Here is a 21,595-nt window from a genome sequence, read left to right as displayed (position 1 = left end):
TCCCTTACGGTTTTTACCCTTCCTCCTTTGTTTTGTTTATCTCTGTTTCCTGTTTGTTCTGCCCTCTCTCTGTGGTTGAGAGTGAGGACATACTGATCAGGAGTTCTGTCTTTTGTTCTTGGTTCTTCCACTAACATATGACCTCAGTTCTTTCTTTATGCAAGTGTGTCAGTCTGGAACTGAAAAAGTTTTCTCATAGTCCAAGAAGACATTACCCCAGTGTGATATATTCAGGTAGTTTCATTTTTCCATGTATTAAACTTTCGTTGCAGGATTGTTCTGTGAAACTAACTCTATTTACATATGACTGGCATTTTGATTTTGAGAGGATATAATAGGACAGGGTTTCAGGGCACAGGAGGAAAAAATCAATCCAGGTCAGGGTACCTTTGCTTAAAAAACGGGCTCCTTACGAATTCCAGACTGGGAATTCCTTCTCTCTAAGGCAAATCCAACCAACCAGCCAGAAGCCACACAAGCAAACCCACTGACTTCCCAACTGCTATACCAGCCCAGACCAACAATCCCCAGATTCAGCTGAGAGGCTGTTAAGCCTGTTTCCCCCAACACCAGCCAGATTCTTCTGGGCCCCAAAGGGTCCAGCCCCAGTTCCTGGTCAATTTATACTTGGATCTTACCCAAATCACCATTCTCACCGATCCTTTAGATCTAAGTATCTACAGATTTATTTAAAAAAAAAAGTGTTAAAGCAACATGTAACATGCATTAAGTGCAGTTATTAATGTAGGCCAGCGATGTTATTTGCCAATTCTTGAAAGTCTCTGAAAGCCCATTTTAGGTCACGCAGTTTCAGTTACGGGAGCGTAGTAGATCCAGCCCACTGGGGTCTGCATGCTGGGACATGGACACTTGAAGACAGGCACAGATACCAAAAGACAAAAGTTCCAAAATCAACACTGCTGAATTCACATCATCCTTTCTGTCCAGGGACAAAGCCTTTTCTTCTTCCCATAGTCCCTTGAAGGTCTGCCCCCACCTGACTCAGATGAGCTGTTGTGGCAAACTGCCATTGGGTGAATCTCAGGAGACAGTCTCAAATTTCTGAAAAGGGCCTGTTCCTTTGTCTCAGATCAGGTCACCTGACCAGTGGGTTGCATTTCATTTACAAGTCCCAAGCATCTGGGATGTGACTTCAGTGCCTGAGCACCAGATTTCCATCTTACTGTTTAGCTCAATGTCCTGGATGGGGCCGAGTTCATGCCTATTGTGAAGCTTAGCACTAAAACATGATATAGCTACATAACTGAAGTATGTAACATTACCTACATACATGATACAGACATATAAGTAGCATACATAGATTCAGGGTATCATCAGCTTTTATTAGACACCTCACACTGCCCCTCTAGCTCAATATTTGAAGCAATAGCCACACTGGCCATTAAAATGGCTTCCAGACCCAATAGAAAATCCAATTACTTGACAGAGGGAAAGAGTGACTTTTCCCCCCATGGCTTTGTAGTAGTTTTAGAAAGCAATATCATTGCTTCTATTAGTACAGGGATGAGCCAGCTTTTTACATCTGGAGCCCCCCAACCTGTCTCATGAAATCCAAACCAAAGGATATTTCTGTTCATATAGAAAAACAAAGCCCTTTTGGTATGCGCCAGTCTATGTGAGGTAGCAACATAAACTGCAATGGTGCAGTTGGAGAGAGGATATTCACTATACAAATGGAAGCAAAGCATGTTTGAGGATCTACCTTACCTAGGGTGACTATTGCTCCCTACCCCAAATTTGATACAGAGAGATATGCAGGGGGGCAGCTCCACCAAGCCTCAGGGAGCCGGGAAGCAGGTGGCAGTTGTTGGTGCTCCTTCCGGCTTCCCAGAGGCACGGGGAACCGGAAAGGAGACGGCAGTCACTCTCCCCACCCACCGGGTCCCAGCTTACCCTTAATTTTGCAGGGCCCCCTGCTGGCTCCTTCTGGTGTGGGCATAGAGCATGTGCGTGCATGCTCTCTGGCCAGCAGCTGCACCAGCGCGCCAGCAGGGTGCCAAATGTGGGTCAGTTAGCCCATTTTGAAAAATAAATTGGGTCGCCTTCTTGGAGCCCAGTATAACAGGGCTGTCCTGCCCAAAATGGGATGGCGGGTCATCCTAACCGTTCCCAGCCCTCTCAGCAAGAAATGACAAAAACAAAAAATTCACTCAGTTTAAAGAGCCCTCCCCATTTCAACTGTCCCACGTAGTTGTCAGCTGTAACAACAGCTTTCTGCTATTTAAAGAGCCCCCTACCCTCTTTTTCAACTCTCCTGGACAGCCTTTTTAAGTAAACAAAAGGTCAACATACTATATTTGCACTTTAAAAAACAAAGCCTGGACTCTCCTGGGGAAACTGAAACCAGGGGCTGTGCTGGTAAAAGCTTACGCCAGCTCAGCTGCCTCTGCAAAATGTGATGGGGGATGGGGGCAGAAACAACGGCAGAGTCAGAGAGGCTGCAGGGATGAAATGGAGGGCCCCCACCAGGGTGGGGCAGGGGGATGGGAGATAAAGTCAGCCCTCTGCCGGTAGGGAAGCGGGCAGCACATGAACACAGCACAGCTATGCACAGAAGCTATAGGGAGGCGGCGGCAGGCTCCCCACCAGGCTGGGGAGAAGCTGATTGTGCTGTGCCCCCCGTTTTGAAATTTCATGCACACACCTGGGGGAGCACACTCCCCCACTTTGCACATGCCTGTACTTTTGGGTTCTCTCGTTTTTGAAGTGGCGGGGAGAAGACAGTCCTCTGAGGTCCACATAATTGCGGTCTGACTTACTCCAGTGGCCTGACCTCTTTTCTCGTAGTGGAGCCTTTCTGAGAGTAAGGGCCCTGGACTTAGTCAGAATCTCAGACTTTAAACTTGAGTCTTCACAGCAACACACATTTTCATTGTGTAAAGATCCTAGCATGGATCACTCTTTAACTGAAATATCCTGACTCAGCCCACATGGGGAAATGTCATCAGTCCTCTTTTGTTACTGCTTGTCTTGCCCTGAAGGCAAAAAATGGGCCGCTTCAGGGCACACAACTCACTTCAATTAACTAGGTTAATTGTGTGTGTGCGTTCTGGAATACTTGAGTTTCCCCTCACTGGTAAAACATGTAAAGATTACCAATGGTTATCTTATTCTGAAGCCCAGCTTGGCTTATGACTTAGCAATATCAGATGACTTTTTTATTTTGTCTGTTCCTTTTAGTTAAAATTCTTTATTTTCTGTTCCTAGTGTAGTCTTGACTCAGAAGTGGCTCTGCGAGTTGGAGGCAATTTCTTCTTTGATCCTCAGCCTGCTGACTCCCCTGTAAACCTTGTGCTAATAGCAGGGGGAGTAGGAATCAACCCCTTGTTTTCCATACTGCTACATGCAGCAGATTTTCATAGGAATCAAGACAGTGAAGGAAATGGATATAAAATGGGAACAGTGAAGCTCTGCTATAGTGCAAAAAGCATTGATGAACTCTTATTTAAGGTAAGTTTAAAAAAACAAACAAACCTAGATTTTTCTTGAATTTTTCGTTCTTTGCCAAAGGCTTGTTGTTCAGTTTGCTTGTATTAATGTAGTGAGTAGGAGTGTTACTCAAAGACCAGGCCCCTCAGTGCTAAGTGATCTATAAACATAGAACAAAAAGACTGTCCCCACTTCACGAAGCTTACATATCTTTTTTCCTGCTCCCATTGATTTCTGCGGTGCAGAATCAGGCTCTATATGAAAATATTGCCAAAATTATCTGCTCCCCCCTCCCCATTACCATTCTACTGAATTTAACTACCCTAGATTTGCTTTCTGTTTGGGAACATCTGACCTACTGATCCAGTGTAATGTTGCCAAAGAGACAGGTCATCAAGTCAGTATGTAAAACTAGTTCTAGTGGAAGATGTCTCCTGACACGTTTTTGCTAAAATTGCAGGCCCATATTACATTGTTATGCACCATCAAGGTGCTCACATTTGCAAAGATTGCATAATCAGGAAGCAGCATCAGTACATGAGGCGGACTTCTAAATAGTACTGTGGCATTAACCACAGCTACCATTAAAGCACAAACATTTCCAAAATAAGCCTTCCACATTTCTACTCAAAAAGCTACGATTCTTGTACAAATCTAGACAAATTATCTTCTCAAAGATAAAGGGACAATTTTTCAAAACTTGCATCTAAATTGTGATGCATTTATTTCAGGATACTCCTCTTAAGACACTGCTTTTTCTGTTTCAGGCATACTCATTGATTTTTAATTGGAGTTGTGGGTGACAATCAACCCTGATAATCAGACCCTGGTTTATTTAAAACTGAGTCTAATACTAGAGACCATTCTTGAAAATGAGTCATGTAGTCACACTGATGAAATTTCAGAGAAGCTGGAATTCACCTTTTTCTGATCATGTGATTCACATTCTTGACTTGTACAAGAATTAAACTGAACAAAACTGTTGCTTTCATGTAATTTTTGCTTCATGTGAACTGTAACGTATATTGAGAGATTCCAACCTGTTGTGTGTGTGCACATCAGATGATTGAACATGTATATTGGTATTGTTTCAAAGCATTTGGCGAATGTAGTGCTGATGACTGTTAGATGATTAGCCCTGGAGATTGGCATCTTGTTCCCACAGAAACAGCATCCTGTGTTATGCACCATTATTTTTCAGCATGCTGAAGAGGCACATTTGTGTGCAGTGACCGTGCAAGCTTGCCAACAGTGTCCCCCAAATGTGTGCCAGAAGCCGAGCCCAGAGATGAAAGGGTTATTTGGTTTCTCTGTTCATTTAGTTCTTGGTTTCCCAACAGAGGTAGAAGCAAACCTGCTCTTGATGTTTTGTGATGTGCACACACGCACTGGGAACTGGAGTAAATTCAGTGCTTTGTTCCTAGAAAAAAAGGTGAAGGAACTCAGCCCCTGCCCTCCTGCCCCCAGGTGGCTTAACCCTTCTCAGCCCCAAACCATCCCCCCTCCCCCCAAAACCCTAAACTGCCCCGCATCTACCTCACACGGGAGGGGTCAGTGGCACCTCTCCTCTCCCAGCCAAAGCAGCTCCCAGCATGCCCTGGCAATGCACGAGCCACCCAGAGTAGCTCTTGCCATGGCATGGCCTGCCTCACGCAGGGAAAAAAAGGTGCCGTAATGCTGTTCTATGGCGCTCTGGGAGACAAAAAGCCCTGAGTAAATTGTTCGTAGGCCACTAAACAGCTGTCGTATAGCCATGAGCTTAGTCTCAGAGGGATAGCCAGGTTAGACTGTAGCTTTTCTCTCTCTCTCTCTCTCTCACACCCACACCCAAACCAAGAAGCAGTCCTGTAGCACTGTAAAGACTAAATTTTATTTATCACTTGCACATAGATGATCTGTGCTCCATGTGGAGTACAAGGGTTAAGTAGTAGTTGTAGTATTGAGCTTTTGTGGGTAAGACACACATCTTCATATTCTGCAGCAGAAAACAGAATCCAAAACCTGAAGAAGTAGGTCTTACCCATAAAAGCTCATTACCTAATACATAAAATTGTTTGTCTTTTAAGGCTATGGCTACACTATTGTTGCTATTTCCCGAAATAACAACGCTTTTTCGAGTGCGGCATTCTGTTTCCACTATCCCTTGTTGTGAGTGGGAGTAGTGGAAACCTCAGAATAGCTGCTTATTTCAAACTTTTGTGCCATTTGGCCAGCACCAAGTTCAAAATAAGTTAACATAACTTATGCAATTTGCATTGCACAAATTGCATAAGTGATTTCAAGTTACAGTGACAGTGTAGTTGTAGCCTGAGGTGCAACAAGACTGCTTAGGTGTTTTTGTGACCCATGACCTTGTTCAATAAAGAACTGGCCTGGGATTAGTGACCTAACAGCTAATGAGAACTTTCTCACCATCTGCTCATTGCTGTTAATATATCAAATACGACTTCATCCAGTGGCAAAAGACTTTTTTCTAGACGTATAGGGCTTGTCTACACTTGCCCCAAACTTCAAAGGGGGCATGGTAATCAGGGCTGCGGGAGATTACTAATGAAGTGCTTCGATGCATATGCAGCACTTCATTAGGCTAATCCTCCCCCGTGGCAACTTCGAAGCGTCAAACTTTGAAGTTCTGGCATGTGTGTAGCTGTGGTCTCTTTGAAGCGCCTGCACTACTTTGAAGTCCCTTTTAATTTTGCTGCTTCGAAGTTGCCGTGGGGAAAAATTAGCCTAACGAAGTGCTGCATACTCACTGCAGCACTTCATTAGTAATCTCCCGTGGCCCTGATTACCATGCCTCCTTCCAAGTTTGGGGCAAGTGTAGACCCAGCCATAGTGTGTTTTATCTCTGTGCTCTGCCTCACTGCTGTATCTTGACTTCTTTTACTTGTACCATTGTTGGCTTTGCTATGTCAGAGATTCCAACACTCCCTTATTTTCAGTAAGCTCTTGAGTTTTTTACATTCAGTTAAGAGATTACTATTTTAGGCTTAAATATATCAATTTGGTCGGTTCACACATAGACATATAAATGTAAAAGTGTGCATCTGTATTCACTTGGGTCCAACGAATATAGCAAATAACATTGTTAATGGAGGTGCAGGGGAAAGGGGGTGTTCACCACCACCACCATCTCTAGGGCACACATGCAGACTGCTCATGGAGGTCTGCTAGGAGGCGAGCCGTGATGGTTTTGAATGAGTTGGAGCACTCCTGAATTAACTGCCCAAACAACTGCATGTTGTTCTTTAGGTGCCCTGTGTATACCCTGCTGGATGATGTTAATGTCCTATAGGAGGTACTTTTTTTTTTTTTGTCAGTTCTGTTCTTGCCAAGGCCTAGATTTGATTAACTATATTGCTGCAGTGTCACCCTTCGTAATACTCTGTTGGTTATTTCTAGTTTATAGTAACACCTTGCCATCATCTCAATGTTTGTGACAGTTAAGGATTGAGTGTTACAGCACCTGGCGGCAGGGTCACTGATACCTCTGTTACTGTCAAATCAGCATAGCTTCCATAAGGGAAAATGGTGTCCCTTTAACGAGTTAGGTTTCTTTCGAAGAAATCAATGGCTTTTGGCCAGAAAGGAGTGAAGACGACAAATGCTGGGTAATGGGCAAAGATCTGTGTGGATATATAAAATAGCTGATCAGTATGGTCTGGTCTCTGAATGTGCCTAAGTAAATGAGTCAGATGCCTGAGGCTGGGATCACTACTGGCATTACTTTAATGTATTAATTACTTGGAGGAAGTGAGTGGGGGAAAACGTCAAGTGAAGCAAGTGATTTTTTGGTTTTCAAACCAAGTTTAGGAACCTCTCAGGTGTATTTAAACACAATAGGGGATTGAGTAGCAAGATGGCTGATGTACAGGTTATCCAAAATAATACATAAAGTGAAGCCTGTTAGTATAACATTATCCAGATTGCTCACATCTGCCAGTAGGCTCCAATTTGTATTAGCCTCCTGAGTGAGAGAGCCTGTGTTAGTCACTGAAAGTATTTACGCCCTGCTGAGCCAAACAAGAATAACATTTCTTGCATATAAAAATAGTACAATAATACAGAAGCTGTTGTGACATTTGGCAATGATTTGACCCATTTAATGGAATGTCTTAATGTTTGACCATAACTCTCTAATATTAGAGCTGCAAAGGCAAGGAAAATGGCTATAGGAATGTCAAGGCTGCTTTCATCCAATGTTTGCATAGTGGGGTTATTTAGTGTATTGGAGACAGGAGACAGGGTCTTGATACATTACAGCAAAGAATGGATAAGTTGTTCCTCTTAAGCCTTGTCTACACTACCCCTACCTTTCAGAAGGGTTATTTAAATGACATGGATTGGAGCTGGTTAATGAGGCACTGATATGAATATTCAGCATCTCATTAGCATAATGATAGGCGGTCATGCTTCAAAGGTGGTGCTTTCGTAATGTAAAGTGGCCATGTACACGTGGGCAATTTGAAATAAACCCCAGACTTCGAAATTCCCTTATTCTCAATTCACTTTGGGAATAAGGGAATTTCAAAGTGTGGGGTTTATTTCCAAGCGCCCACCTCTACCCAGCCAGTTTGTGTTTCGAAAGCAGCACTTTTGAAGTGCAACTGGCTATCATGCTAGTGAGGTGCTGAATACTCATATCAGCACCTCATTAACCAGTTCTGATCCATGTCATTTAAATATCCCTTCTGAAAGGGAGGGGTAGTGTAGATAGCCTTAGTTACTAAAACCCTGTTGCATAGCATTAGATGACATATAGGCTGTGTCTACACTATCCCAAAACTTCGAAATGGCCATGTAAATGGCTATTTCGAAGCTTACTAATGAAGTGCTGAAACAGATATTTAGCGCCTCATTAGCATGCGGCCGGCTGCGGCACTTCGAAATTGACGCGGCTCGCCGCCATGCAGCTCGTCCAGACGGGGCTCCTTTTCAAAAGGACCCTGGCAACTTCAAAATCTCCTTATTCCTAACAGCAGATAGGAATGAGGGGATTTCAAAGTTGCCGGGGTCTTTTCGAAAAGGAGCCCTGTCTGGATGAGCCACGTGGTGGTGAGCTGCATCAATTTCGAAGTGCCGCGGCCGCCCGCATGCTAATGAGGCACTGAATATGTATTTCAGCGCTTCATTAGTAAACTTTGAAATAGCCATTTACATGGGCATTTCGAAGTTTTGGGATAGTGTAGACAGCCACAATGAAATTAACAAGTAATGTTTCTCAGTGTCCGTATGAAAAATAATGTGTAAATGGTGTGATGCTTGCTGCCCAGCCCTCTGTTTGTCATGTCTATTTAGATTACAAGTTTTTTTGGGATGCAGATTGTCTTTCACAATGGATCTGTGTTGTGTTTGACACAACGTGGCCCCTTATTGGCGCCTATAGAATTTATTGTAATACAAACAAGCAATGTATTGGAAGAAAGCTAGTACGTATATAATGCTTATTTCTCAGTTGTGCTAGGCAAGGCAAAATTAATCACACTTTGTGCATTATAAAAGGTGGGTTGTCTGCAAGACTCAGTGAAGAATTATCCTTCTACATGCAGTATTGCATAATTCAGTCAGCTGCATCCTGCAGAGTAAAGAAGGTGTTTGCTTCCACTAACACATCCCATGTTTTTTGCTACTGGGCACACAGAAATACACTTGCACAATAATTTCATTGAGATGAGCCAAGGTTCCTTAGTGTTTTGATAAATAAATAAATACAATTTTTAATGAGAAGGGCAAGGATGTCAGTACTTTCCAGAAAAATCTATCTCAGCAATTTTTTGAGAGCAGTCTTTGTATTTCAGCATTTTGCAAGAGCACAGAGTGATGAGGTGTGACTACAGATTGCAGTGCCATATTTGAATGATTTATTCCACATGATGATCTTGATCTCCTGACATTTAGCATTCAGAATATAGATAAAAATTATTGATCAATTTGTATCCCGGGATGGGACAAGCATGATCATGACTTGGTGTTCCTTGTTATCATGAGACAACTTCATATTAAACTCCCCATGAAGCCTTTAGTGCTTCATCAAGGATACAGAGGACCCTTTAACCCCCCAAGAAAAATTACTTGCAAGCTAGGCCTTCCTTTTTATCACCTTGTCAAGCTAGAATTGTTCATTGCTCTGACATTTACTCTTTTGCAACAAAGAGATAGCTGTGTTCGTCTGTATTCTATCAAAACAAAAAAGCAGTCACATAGCACTTTAAAGACTAACAAAGTAATTTATTAGGTGATGAGCTTTCCTGGGACATACCCACTTCTTCTTCGAGTGTCCCCGTGGGTGCTCCACATTAGGTGTCGGGCTCGCCCGGCGCCGCAGATCGGATCTTCCAAGCAGTTTCTGCCGGACCGCGCATGCGCCGGTGCGCGCCACTCCCCCGCGCGCTCCCAGCCACGTGCGCGATCCGGTCCCCGCCAGTTCCTCTTAACCGCCGTCGGCTGCAGACGGAATCCGAACTAGGCTAAGGCCAGGTAGCGTATTCAATGACTTTAACTGTTTTTCTTTAAAGTTTTTCAAGTGCTTAGGCTACTGCAAGTTAGCCGGTTGTTATTTTTCAAAAAAAAAAAAACAAACTACAAGCGGGACAGCTTCAATCCAGTCCCAGTAACAAGCGCCGGAGGCCAGGAGCATCGGGCCGTCAGCCCTCCTGCTGAGGAAGGCCATCGGACGGGGAAAACAGCACAGGGAAGGTGCTAAGTACCCGCTTAACAACTGAAAGACTCACCAACAATGTCTTCTTCAGGATTTAAAAAAATGTGAGTCCTGCCCAGAGGCGATTAAGGATAGACAGGGAGATGCGGCTTAAAATGCTGCTTTTGATAAGGCCCTCCAGCCAGACGTGCCGGAGCGGCCGCAGCAGGAGGGACCCTCCGGGGCCCATAAAAGGAAAGCTGCCTCCCTCACTCCATCAGCGCAAAAATGGAGGAAAGTCTCCCCAACCCGATCCCTGCCGGCAGCAACAGCGAGCGGGACGGGAGGAGCGAGCAGCCCCCAGCCACAGCAACAGCTGATCGGCAGCGGCACGGAGAGCCACGTGGAAGCGGCTCAGCCTCCGATAATCAGCCAGCCGCCCTGCACCGCAGGCAGGGCGGCGGCTTAAAACTGCTTTTCATAAGGCCCTCCAGCCGAACGTGCCGGAGCGGCCGCAGCAGGAGGGACCCTCCGGGGCCCATAAAAGGAAAGCTGCCTCCCTCACCCCATCAGCGCGAAAACGGAGGAAAGTCTCCCCAGCCCGATCCCTGCCGGCAACAATAGCGAGCGGGACGGGAGGAGCGAGCAGCCCCCAGCCGCAGCAACAGCTGATCGGCGGCGGCACGGAGAGCCCACGTGGAAGCGGCTCAGCCTCCGATAATCAGCCAGCCGCCTCGCACCGCAGGCAGGGCGGCGGGTAAACAAGCGCCGGTACCGGCACCGACCCCCCGGGAACCGGCGGTGCAGAGCGCGCAGGCATGCAGCCTGCAGGCACCGGAGGACACCGCACCTGCGGCACCGCCCTCGAACGTGCCGAGCTTGGTGCGGACGGGGCCGGGATCCCCTGTACGTCAGGGGGCGGAGTTACCTCCTCAAGGGAGGGGGAAGGCTGCACACAAGAGGAGGCATTGCAGCCCCTCTCCGCACAGGGCTGTGGAGTTGCTTTCTCACAGCCCTCCGCTTATGTTGCAGACTCCAACCAGAAGGCAGGGGTCCCCCCTAGCCTACCCGGAGCCCCCTTCTCCATTTTTTGCAACCAGCCTCACCCTGGCTGGGACCACCTTCACCCTTCCTGGGGTTTGAACCGCTGGACTATTATGCAAAATCGCTCTCTCCAGCCCTCCCCCAGACGCAGAGGGTATGCACCTTCCCAAGAACAGTGCCTATACTGCCATGGTCGCCCCTACCACGCGGGGCATAGACACCATCGGCTATCTACTAGGGAAAAGTCCCCACAAACGATCTCGTACCCCCGAGGGCAATTGCGACCGGGGACAGAGACTCAAGCATCTCAGGGGGGACTGGTTATGGAACCCCGAGATTTTCCCTCGCAAACCTCTAGTGAGAGGGTGTACCATCACCAGCAGGAACCGGAAGGGTCCAGAGAGACGTACCCCAGCGGTTCCTCGCTCTCCTCCCCGGATGAGGCTACGGCCCCGGGGGACGTCCATCCTCCGGACGATCTCAAACAGTTCCAAGAGCTGTTTTACGAGGGTGGCCTTCACGCAAGGCATCCAGACAGCTAAGGTGCAAGAGAAACACCATAAGCTCCTCAAAAATCTGAGACCTCCGGCCTCCTCCAAAATAGCAATACCGCTTGATGACGCAATCTTGGAGTCTGCCACTATGATATGGCAGACTCCTGCGACTATTCCGCCTGTCCACAAGACAGCGGGGGAAAAAAAAAAAAAAAAAAAAAAAAAACTTCGTGCCGACAAAGGGCATGGAGTTCCTGTTCAGCCACCCACAACCAAATTCCTTGGTGGTGGAGTCGTCGCAATGTGGGGGAACAGACAAACATGCCAAAAAGCTAGAGCTGTTGGGCAGAAAGGTCTACTCCTCCTCCACTCTACTGTTGCGAATGGCAAATTACGCAGCGCATCTAGCGAACCATAATTTCGATAACCACATTAGGTTAACCTCCCTCATGGACTCGCTTCCAGAGGGCAAGAAACCAGTGCTCAAGGCCATCACGCAAGAAGGCTACGCGGCCTCGAGGACGGGAGTTCAGATTGCCCTGGATGTTGCGGACTCAGCAACAGCGTCCCCAGTACCACAGGGGTTACGAGCAAGGGCGACATCAACAGCACCAGCAGTACAGAACTCCCAGGCGTCATTCCCAACACAGCCGTGTGTCCTCGGGGCAGGGCCAAAGGCCACAAGTTTGACACACAGATCCAGGGCTGCGCTATCACTACCATCGCAAGGTCATCCAAAGCAGTTATTCCACCATCGCCTCCGACAATTCTATAACCAGTGGCAAAGGATCACCACAGACAAATGGGTGCTGGAGATCATAGCCACGGGGTACGCCATCCCCTTCCAGTCGCTCCCACCGCCATGACCTCCACCCAGGCCCCACCTCCAGGAGGCCTCCCACGTAGCGAGGCTCAAGCAGGAGGTAGACCATCTCATGCTCATAGGGGCAGTGGAAAGAGTGCCGGAGCAACTGCAAGGGAGAGGGTTCTACTCGAGGTACTTCCTCACGGGGAAAAAGACAGGAGGCGGGAGGTCCATCTTAGATTTTCGAGGCCTCAACCGGTACCTGCGCAAGCAACGCTTTCGGATGATCACAATCGCCTCCATCCTTACGGCACTAGACGATGGAGATTGGTTCGCAGCCCTCGACTTATAAGACGCGTATTTTCACATAACTATTCATCCGGCTCACCTACGATTCCTCTGGTTTTTCATGGTAGGCAAAGAACATTTTCAATACAAGGTCCTACCGTTTGGCCTCTCCTCGGCCCCCAGAGTCTTCACCAAGCCCTTGGCAGTGGTGTCAGCCTACCTGCACAGACAGAGGGTATTTATATTCCAGTATCCGGATGACTGCCTACTCAAAGGGGCCTCGAAGGAGGAGGTACTACGCATGATATGCGTCACAGCAGGCACGTTCTCTTCGCTCAGCCTGGTTATCAATCTGACAAAATCAAAGATAGACCCCACGCAGGACATAGAGTTCGTAGGGGCACGCATAAATTCTATTACAGCGAGGGCGTATCTACCAGAGACTCGCTTTCGGGCCGTCGGCTCCCTCGTGCAAGTCTTCACCTTCAGCCCTACGGTGCTGGTTCTGACGTGCTTACAGCTGCGGGGCCACATGGCAGCAGCGACGTTCGTAGAACAGAATGCCAGGTTCCACATGCGCAGCATGCAGCACTGGCTGGCGAGCGTATACAACCCGGCAGCACACACTGTTCACAGGGTGGCGTCGCCCACAACACAGGTGCGCAAATCCCTGCAATGGTGGGTAAACCCCGAGAACCTGCTAACAGGGGTACCCTTCCACCAACCACACATATTGGTTTTTCTTACTACAGATGCCTCCCTCATAGGGTGGGGAGCACACATGGACGAAGAGGTGACGCAAGGGCTGTGGTCCTCCACGGAGCAGTCACTGCACACAAATATACTGGAGCTCAGAGCAGTGTTCAACGCCTGCAGACGCTTTCGAGACCTTATAAAAGGCAAAGTAGTCGGGATCAGTATAGACAATACCTCCACCATGTTTTATATAAATCGGCAAGGAGGAGCTCGGTCCCGTGCCTTATGTGCAGAAGCAGTCCTGTCGTGAAACTGCTGCATCGCCAACAATATAACCTTGAAAGCCTCGTACTTCCCAGGCGCTCACAATGTGAAGGCAGACCAGCTGAGCACGCGTTTTGCACTCACGCACGAGTGGCAGATCCGTCCCGATCTGCTGCAACCGATTTTTCATGCATGGGGTTTTTCCCCAGATAGACCTGTTTGCTACTCAGCACAACAAGAAGTGCCCGCGATTCTGCTCCAGGGCAGGACTGGGACGGGGGTCCCTGAGGGACACCTTCGCGATCTCATGGAGGGGCCCCCTGCTTTACGTTTTCCCTCCCACAGTGCTCATCCACAAAGTGTTGCAGAAAGCCAGGAGGGAAGGAGCCTGAATGATCCCGATAGTCCCAACGTGGGATCGACAGCAATGGTTCCCCCTACTCCTGCGCATGTCGGACCGGCCACCGATGCCCCTTCCGGTGGCGCCGGATCTGCTCACGCAAGCCCAGGGGTCCATAGTGCATCCGCACCCCCAAGGCCTGCGACTACAAACGTGGTTAATCCATGGCTCAGCTCCCTAGAGAGCACATGTACGGAGGAAGTGCAGCAAGTCCTAGAAAGTAGCAGGAGGACTTCCACCAGGAAGACCTACAAGCAGAAATGGACTCGCTTTACGGCATGGTGTTCTACCAAACAGCTAGCCCCCCTTTTCGGTGCCTATGGCTGTGATATTAGAGTATTTACTGGACCTCAAGAGAGGAGGACTCTCGCTATCCTCGTTTAAGGTCCACCTTGCCGCCTTTTTGGCATTCAGACACGGAGAGACAGGGCACATGGTGTTCGCCCATCCCATGGTTACCAGGTTCCTTAAAGGGCTGGTAAACCTGTACCCCCCCTCGGAAACCGCTTCCACTTTCGTGGAACTTGGACCTGGTGCTTAATGCGAAAAGGGGACCACCGTTCGAGCCTTTGGCCACGGTTTCCCTCTGCCTCCTTATGATAAAGACGATCTTTCTTCTCGCAATCACGTCAGCTCACAGGGTGAGCGAGCTTGCGGCAGTTATGGCAACGCCACCCTGCGCTGTTTTTTCCAAGGAGGCGGTAACCATACGGCTGCATCCAGCCTTTGTTCCTAAAGTTTCTTTCTGAATTTCATACTAACGAACCTATTGTTTACCCTCGTTTTATCCAAAGCCTCATAACTCTAACAAAGAGGCGCGCCTACACCTCCTGGACGTGAGGAGGCGCTAGCTTTCTATATAGACAGGACCAAGTCCTTCCAGAGAACAGATAGACTCCTAGTCTCTATCGCTCCCAAATCAAAAGGAGAATGTCTCTCTTTGCAGAGAATCTCGAAGCACATTGTATCTTGCATAAAAATGTGCTACAAACTCAAAAAGACTCCTTTCCTGGCCATGCCCAGGGCTCATTCCACTAGGGCGGTGGCAGCATCAACAGCCCTTTTTCAAGGGCGTTGCGCTAAAAGACATTTGCAGAGTGGCGACCTGGTCATCCTGTGACACCTTCGCCAAACATTACGCCCTTCACAGGGTATTCCAAGAGGATACCCGTCTCTCGACAGCAGTCCTCTTGGGGACAAGCTGCACATAATCCGATTACCCACCTCCTATCTTGGGTTACTGCTGGGTAGTCACCTAATGTGGAGCACCCACGGGGACACTCAAAGAAGAAAGAGAGGTTACTCACCGTAGTAACGGTGGTTCTTCAAGATGTGTCCCCGTGGGTGCTCCACTACCCGCCCATCCTCCCCGCTCCGGATCTCTGTTTAGTGTTTTGCAGGAGCATCCGAGGCGGTTGGTCAAGGAACTGGCGAGGACCGGATCGCGCACGTGGCCGGGAGCGCGCGGGGGAGTAGCGCGCACCGGTGCATGTGCGGTCCGGCAGAAACTGCTTGGAAGATCCGATCTGCGGCGCTGGGCAAGCCCGACACCTAATGTGGAGCACCCACGGGGACACATCTCGAAGAACCACCGTTACTACGGTGAGTAACCTTTCTTTCTTCACATCTATAGCCTTACCAGAACAGACTCAATATTTAGAGCACAGAGGTCCAAAAAGTATTATCAAGGTTGACAAATCAGATAGAAGAGCAGAGAGTGGGGGATGAGGAGTGGGAGAAGTTGAGTTTGGTAAAACATCAAAGTATGTGAAAGAGTCCTTATAATGGGTCAGGTAATGGCTGTCTCTGTTCAGACCAAGCATTAATGTGCCAAATTTGAATATGAATGTTAGTTCGGAACATTCGCTCTCTAGATGGGTATTAAAGTCTCTTTTCTGCGGAACACAGACTCTCAGTCTTTAATAGAATGGCCCACTCCATTAAAGTGCTGGCTGACAGGTTTGTGTCTTTGGAAATTTTTGATGTCTGCTCTGTGTCCATTCATTCTTTGGCCTAGAGTGTTTGCAGTTTGCCCAATATACATAGTGTGTGGTCATTGCTGGCACATGATGGCATATATAACATTAGTGAAAAACAGGATAATGTACCCTGATTCTGTTAGGTTCAGTCATGATCTCCAGAACAGATATGTGGACAAAGTTGGCAACAGGACTTGGCTGCAAGGAAAAGTTCCAGGATTGGTAGTATTGTGGTGTAGCCTGTGGTTGCTTGTGAGGATCCTCATAAGGTTAGGAGGATGTCTATAAGAGAGAACAGGCCTGTCACCAAGGGCTTTCTGGAGTGTGGCATTATGAACTGGGAGAGGTTGTAGGTCTTTAATAATGCGCTGCAGTGGTTTGAGTTGGGGGCTGTAGGTAATGACCAGCGGTGTTCTGTTACTGGCTTTTTTGGGTCTATCTTGAAGTAGTTGGTTTCTGGGTATTCGTCTGACCCTGTCAATTTGTCTTTTTTACTTTTCCTGGTGGGTAATTAAGGTTTATGAATGTTTGCCAGGGATCTTGTAGTTTTCAGTCTCTGTCACTAGGATCAGAGCAGATGTGATTGTATCTCAGGGCTTGACTGTAAATGATGGATCATATGGCGTGTGCAGGATGGAAGCTACAAGCATGTAGGTAAGTGTATATTCACTTCAGCTTCTTCTTCGGCACTTACTATTTATTGCTCTACTCTTTTTGAAAATGTAGCTTGGTGGTATGTTCCCCACCATACAGGTTATACTACACGCTCATCCCTCGTTAAACGAGTACTGTATTTACAAGTATTCACTTACACGAGGGACACGTATACCTCCGCTAGCTCACTGGATGAATGAACACCTCCCCTCCACACGAATACGAGCCTTTCGGAAGGCACCGGCGCTAAGTGGGGGTGCTGAGTGCTATGTGTGGGTCACTCTGAGGCTGGCAGGCTGCGGCTGGCCAGATTGTGTCAGGAGAGGGTGAGCGGCCAGCCCACTGCCGGCAGTGCCGGGTGGCCCTGCCCTGGCCCCGGGTGTCTGAATCACCAGTTGCCTACTTGATTGTCCATCAAGGACTTTGGGGGTGGCCCGAGTGGAGGGGTCCCTGCTGAGGAGCCAGAGGGGATTTTGATAACCAGGGCCTCCTTCCCATCTGGTGACAAGTCCTGCTCCTGGCCACAGGCCTTGGCTGTGGGTCCCGCCTGCTCACCTGGCACGAGCTGGGAGTCCACCTGCTGTGCCAATGATGGTCACTGGCTTGCAGCCTCCCTCGACACCAGCAGCTGGTCCAGTGCTTTGTAATGGGGGCAGTTGGTGGGTGCCGCTCCTGAGCGGCCAGCTGTGTCCCAGGCCCAGGTGTATGCCTGGCACAGCTCCTTCACCTTCAATCTGGCCTGGTTGGCTGAGCAGGGGGTGGGGGTGGCCCTGGGTATTTAGGCCAGCCGACAGCTGGACAAAGGCTGCGGCGTTCCTGCACTGGCCAGTGGTGTGGAGGAGCGCCTTCCTCCCCACCCACCCCAACATGTCTTTCACCTCCCCTTTGCTCCAGGAGGGGGCCCATTTCTTTGGCCCCTGGCTGCCCTCCAGGGACCTGTTGGGTGGGTTGCAGGGCCACGTGGGTCTTGGGGGGTAGCCATGAGGCTGTTGGGGTGCCTCGCTGGCCTCTGTCTTCGCCAGGAGGGCATGCTGCTGCAGGTTCTTGCGGTGAGTACAGCTAGCACGCGCTCAGCTTCCTGCATAGGGCTTCTGTGTCTTTAAACGCAACCAGATGCACCGGCCATAGAGCCCCTCCCATGCTGGAAGTAGTGTCTCCACACGCCAGCTGGAAAGAGCGGCCTGTGGAGTTTCTACGCTGGCACTTCTTCAAAAGAGGGTTTCGAAAGGAGGGGCTGTTCCTGACACGGAAAGGGAAGAGCGATTTCGAAAGCGGCACTGCCATCTTTTGGAGACATATTTCGAAAGAGCACTTTTTGTGTGTGGATGCTTCGTGGATTCTTTCAAAAGGGCTTGCTAGTGTAGATTCGGCCTAAGAGATCTTTTTCTTCAGTGCAGTCTTTGTCTAGCTGCCGCATCCATTTTGTACATTAGTTGTCAATTGGCAGATTCAGATACATGAAAACCACTTCCCACCCATGCAGGGGAAGGTGCTGCCTTTTTAGCATTGAGGTGCATGCAGAACCAGGGCTTGTACTCCTTGAGAGTGAATATATAGGCTGTGTACCTACAGATAAAGGGACAGTCTGTGATTTGGCTTAGGAACCCGCTTAATCTGGTCCTGATGTCTTCTGTCTTTGGAAGAAACTTTGGCTCAAAAGTATCATAGAACTCTGGCTAATTCCATGTCATTGCCAACTGCTGTTCTGAGGATAATCAGGGAAGTAAAACTGTGTCACTCTGAGGGATATTAGCAGAGCTGTTTGCAGAATTGTCTGTCTGTAGCCTGTTCTATTTGAGGTTCTCTTATTTTCATAAGCCCCCAAGTTCACACAAAAATTGAAAAACAAGTCTTCGAAGTGAGTTCCAGAACTTCTCTCTATACCTTTGTGTATATACTAGAGCCACACATGTTCTCATTGGCTGGGAAACCCAGTACGTGTTACTAATACTTGTGGATAAACAAATGATAAAATAATCCAGGATACTACATCAGAGTGTAGTTCAGTTTTACTCCTTAATAATCTAGCAAATAACCTATAATTATACTTTCTTTAAAATGAATGTGTGGAGCACTGCCAGTGCCCTTTACAGTTATAGAAGCCCCAAGTAGCTTGCAATCAGATAGTAACTAATGAGGTTGTAGTTGTGAGACTTCATTACAGCACTTGTCTAGTAATTTTTCACTGAGAATTGGCATGAGGCTTCTGGGATTTATGTGAGAATGAGCAATCTTGTGGATTACAGAATTGAGAATTAGCGAGTTTCTACACCAAGCAAAAAATTATCCTGTGTGATGTTCTAATATTTTAAAGAGTAGGCCAGTAGTACTACCAAGAAGAGGTGGTTTCTTTGGACAACTGAAATGCACAACTTGTTCATTTTCAAGCAGAAACATCAGGGTTCTGGAAAGTGGTGGGAGGAAATGGAGACCAGTTTGCCTTTTTGACAGCTTCACAGCTGCAAGAGAAGCCACAAAACAGCGGAAATAGTTATAAGATGCGAGCGTGGTTTAATTACGAACAGTTGCAGAAATGGAGAAAAACATCAGCAGTATAATCGGTAGCATATTCAGATTCCAGATAAAGAATTCAAAAGTCCTTAAAAAGGTCTGTCTTGTTAAACTCAAACAATCAAAGTCTTAAATTGAGATAGTTTGGTGTACAGAATAGTAGCATAGAGTGTAGTCAGCTCGGGATTCTGTGCACACATCTGCTTTGATTTAATCGACTGTGGTATGACCAAGCATGTCTGTGTTCCAGAATAATATATTTGGTTTGATGAATGAATTTCCTGAAATGATCACATGCAGTTTCCATGTTACCCGACAGAGTTCACAAACCAGTGAAGAACTTCAGCCATATATCACTGGTACGTATTGTGGTGATGCCTAGGAACGTTAGAATAGTTGGTTTAATGGAAATTATGACTGTAGTCTCTCTTAGCCTGTACAGAAGTGAATTTTATGACTTTTAGAGAAGTTTGTGCATAACTTAATGTTTTATAATATCTAAAAAATTATTGTACAAATTGGGGTAGGAACCCAGTGGATAAGTGGGAAGATTTGTACATAAATTATCTAAGTTTGCCTTTTTGCTGGATCGGCTGCTGGGTACTTTTTTGATCTTCTGAGTCATCTTAAGTATGAACGCGCACGTTCTGTTACATTTACAGCTGAATTGCTTCTGCTTGTGGTTATTTATTTAAACTTCATAATCAGTCTTCTCCTCTGCTGTTAAATGCTTGTATTTATTTTGCTCAAAGCTGTAATGGCAAAGTAGGGTAAACCCACAGCCCCCTGTAAGGGATATTGGATCATTATTTCCGCTGTCCTTGGCAGAGAGAGGGAGTGATCTGTTCATAACCAAGTGGTTTTTGATACCTCTCTGTGTGTTTTTTCTAACTTGAGTAACCTTAAACGGGCCTGATTTTTAGAGGGCCAGTATTCAAGTGCCAGAATCACTAGACCATGTTTGAAACTTTGAGGCAACTGCCTTTTGACTGTATGAATACCTACCTTCTTATACATTTCTGTTCTTAACTATGTGTGCTCTCTTTGGTAGAGGGAAGAATATCTGAAAAGGAACTAGAGCAACATGTGTCTAAGGATACTTTATGGTACATCTGTGGTCCACCTCCAATGATAGAATCTATATCCAAACTACTAGAAAATTTTGGTGTTCCTACAGACTGCATTTACTTTGAAAAGTGGTGGTAGCAATAGCTACTCAGCAAGAAATTAAAAATGAAAACAACGTATTTTGATACATAAAAAGTGCCTGAACGACACAAGACAGAATCTATTGTGATTGCAAGGTTTCACTATGCGCACATGAAATCTTCCTGTGTTTAGTAATAATTCCTAAGTTACCTTGTAAATGCACTCTAGTTTGGGTCATTGTTTTATTGCTTTTGGGAAAAAAAGCATAATGTATTTTATATTAAAGACATGAGCTATTTGATTTTTGTATTTCTCAACTGCTGTTGATCTTTATGTAGTACTTTTTTGTTAATTTTTTAGACAATTGTTTAAACATTTCATTATGACCATAAGTTAACATGGGATTAACTAGATGTGTGTAAATGAACAGATGTTGTCTGTAATGTATTCATTCAAACCATAATTTTGTAAACTACGCACTGAGTCACTAGTTGGTGAGGGTTTCATCTCTCAGATGCGTCAGGTAAGTGATATTGACAAAATACCAATATTGCCACAATCCCAGAATCCTATTTAATGTTGTAGCCTATGAAAGGTGCTCTTCTGTGGAGACTGCTGCTCTTTGAATGAGATTTAAAACCGTTCTTGACCACATTTAGGTATTAAAGATCCCATAATATTTTTTTCAGAAGACTAGAGTGATCTTACCTTTTTTCTAATTCTAAACTACATTCTGCTTACCTAAACTTTCTTTTAATTAATTGGATAATTTACTCCTTCACTTCCTTTCATACAAGGGGGAAAAGGCCATTTAGAAGGGCTGTTGTGCACCACTGCCAACTGTTGCGGTAAGTGAAATGAGCAGTATACGCCAGTATGAACACAGGTCATACCTATGTGAAATGTATTGAGGCTAATACAGTGCTAAGTATACTGCATAAAATAATAGAACACCAAAATTTTAAATTAATCAGTCAACCATGCATCTCATTTGAACTAAAGTACATAATCAGACCAGAGCAGAGACAAAACAAAACTCCAACTCCCTCCCAGAGCCTACACCCCTTCCTGTACCCCAGTTCCTTACCCTGAGCTCCCTTCTGCATCGAACCTCCATCCTAGATGCTGTACCTCTTCCATTAATGGCATGGAAGCGTGTGGGCCTTGATCTCTTACCAAATTCTTGGAGCAGCCTCCACCCCAAAAAAAATTATTGCCCACTCC

General features: G+C 46.8%; 1 protein-coding gene across 9 annotated transcripts in view; it reads left to right on the top strand.

The window, feature by feature from the left end:
* OXNAD1 (oxidoreductase NAD binding domain containing 1) overlaps nt 1–20,669 on the top strand; it is a 52,112-nt gene extending 31,443 nt beyond the window's left edge. For all 9 annotated transcript variants that reach the window (XM_074984510.1, XM_074984511.1, XM_074984505.1 and 6 more), the window contains 3 exons: nt 3,229–3,471; nt 19,473–19,581; nt 20,274–20,669. In XM_074984510.1, coding sequence (XP_074840611.1) covers nt 3,229–3,471; nt 19,473–19,581; nt 20,274–20,428 — 507 coding nt within the window. In that variant the 3' untranslated portion in view covers nt 20,429–20,669. The remainder of the gene's footprint in view (nt 1–3,228; nt 3,472–19,472; nt 19,582–20,273) is intronic.
* Nucleotides 20,670–21,595: the final 926 nt, after the last annotated feature.

Source organism: Carettochelys insculpta, chromosome 2, assembly GCF_033958435.1.
Source record: "Carettochelys insculpta isolate YL-2023 chromosome 2, ASM3395843v1, whole genome shotgun sequence".
In the NCBI taxonomy this organism is placed as follows: Eukaryota; Metazoa; Chordata; order Testudines; family Carettochelyidae; genus Carettochelys; species Carettochelys insculpta.
Note: the sequence above shows the minus strand (reverse complement) of the source record. Positions and strands in the feature narration are given on the sequence as shown.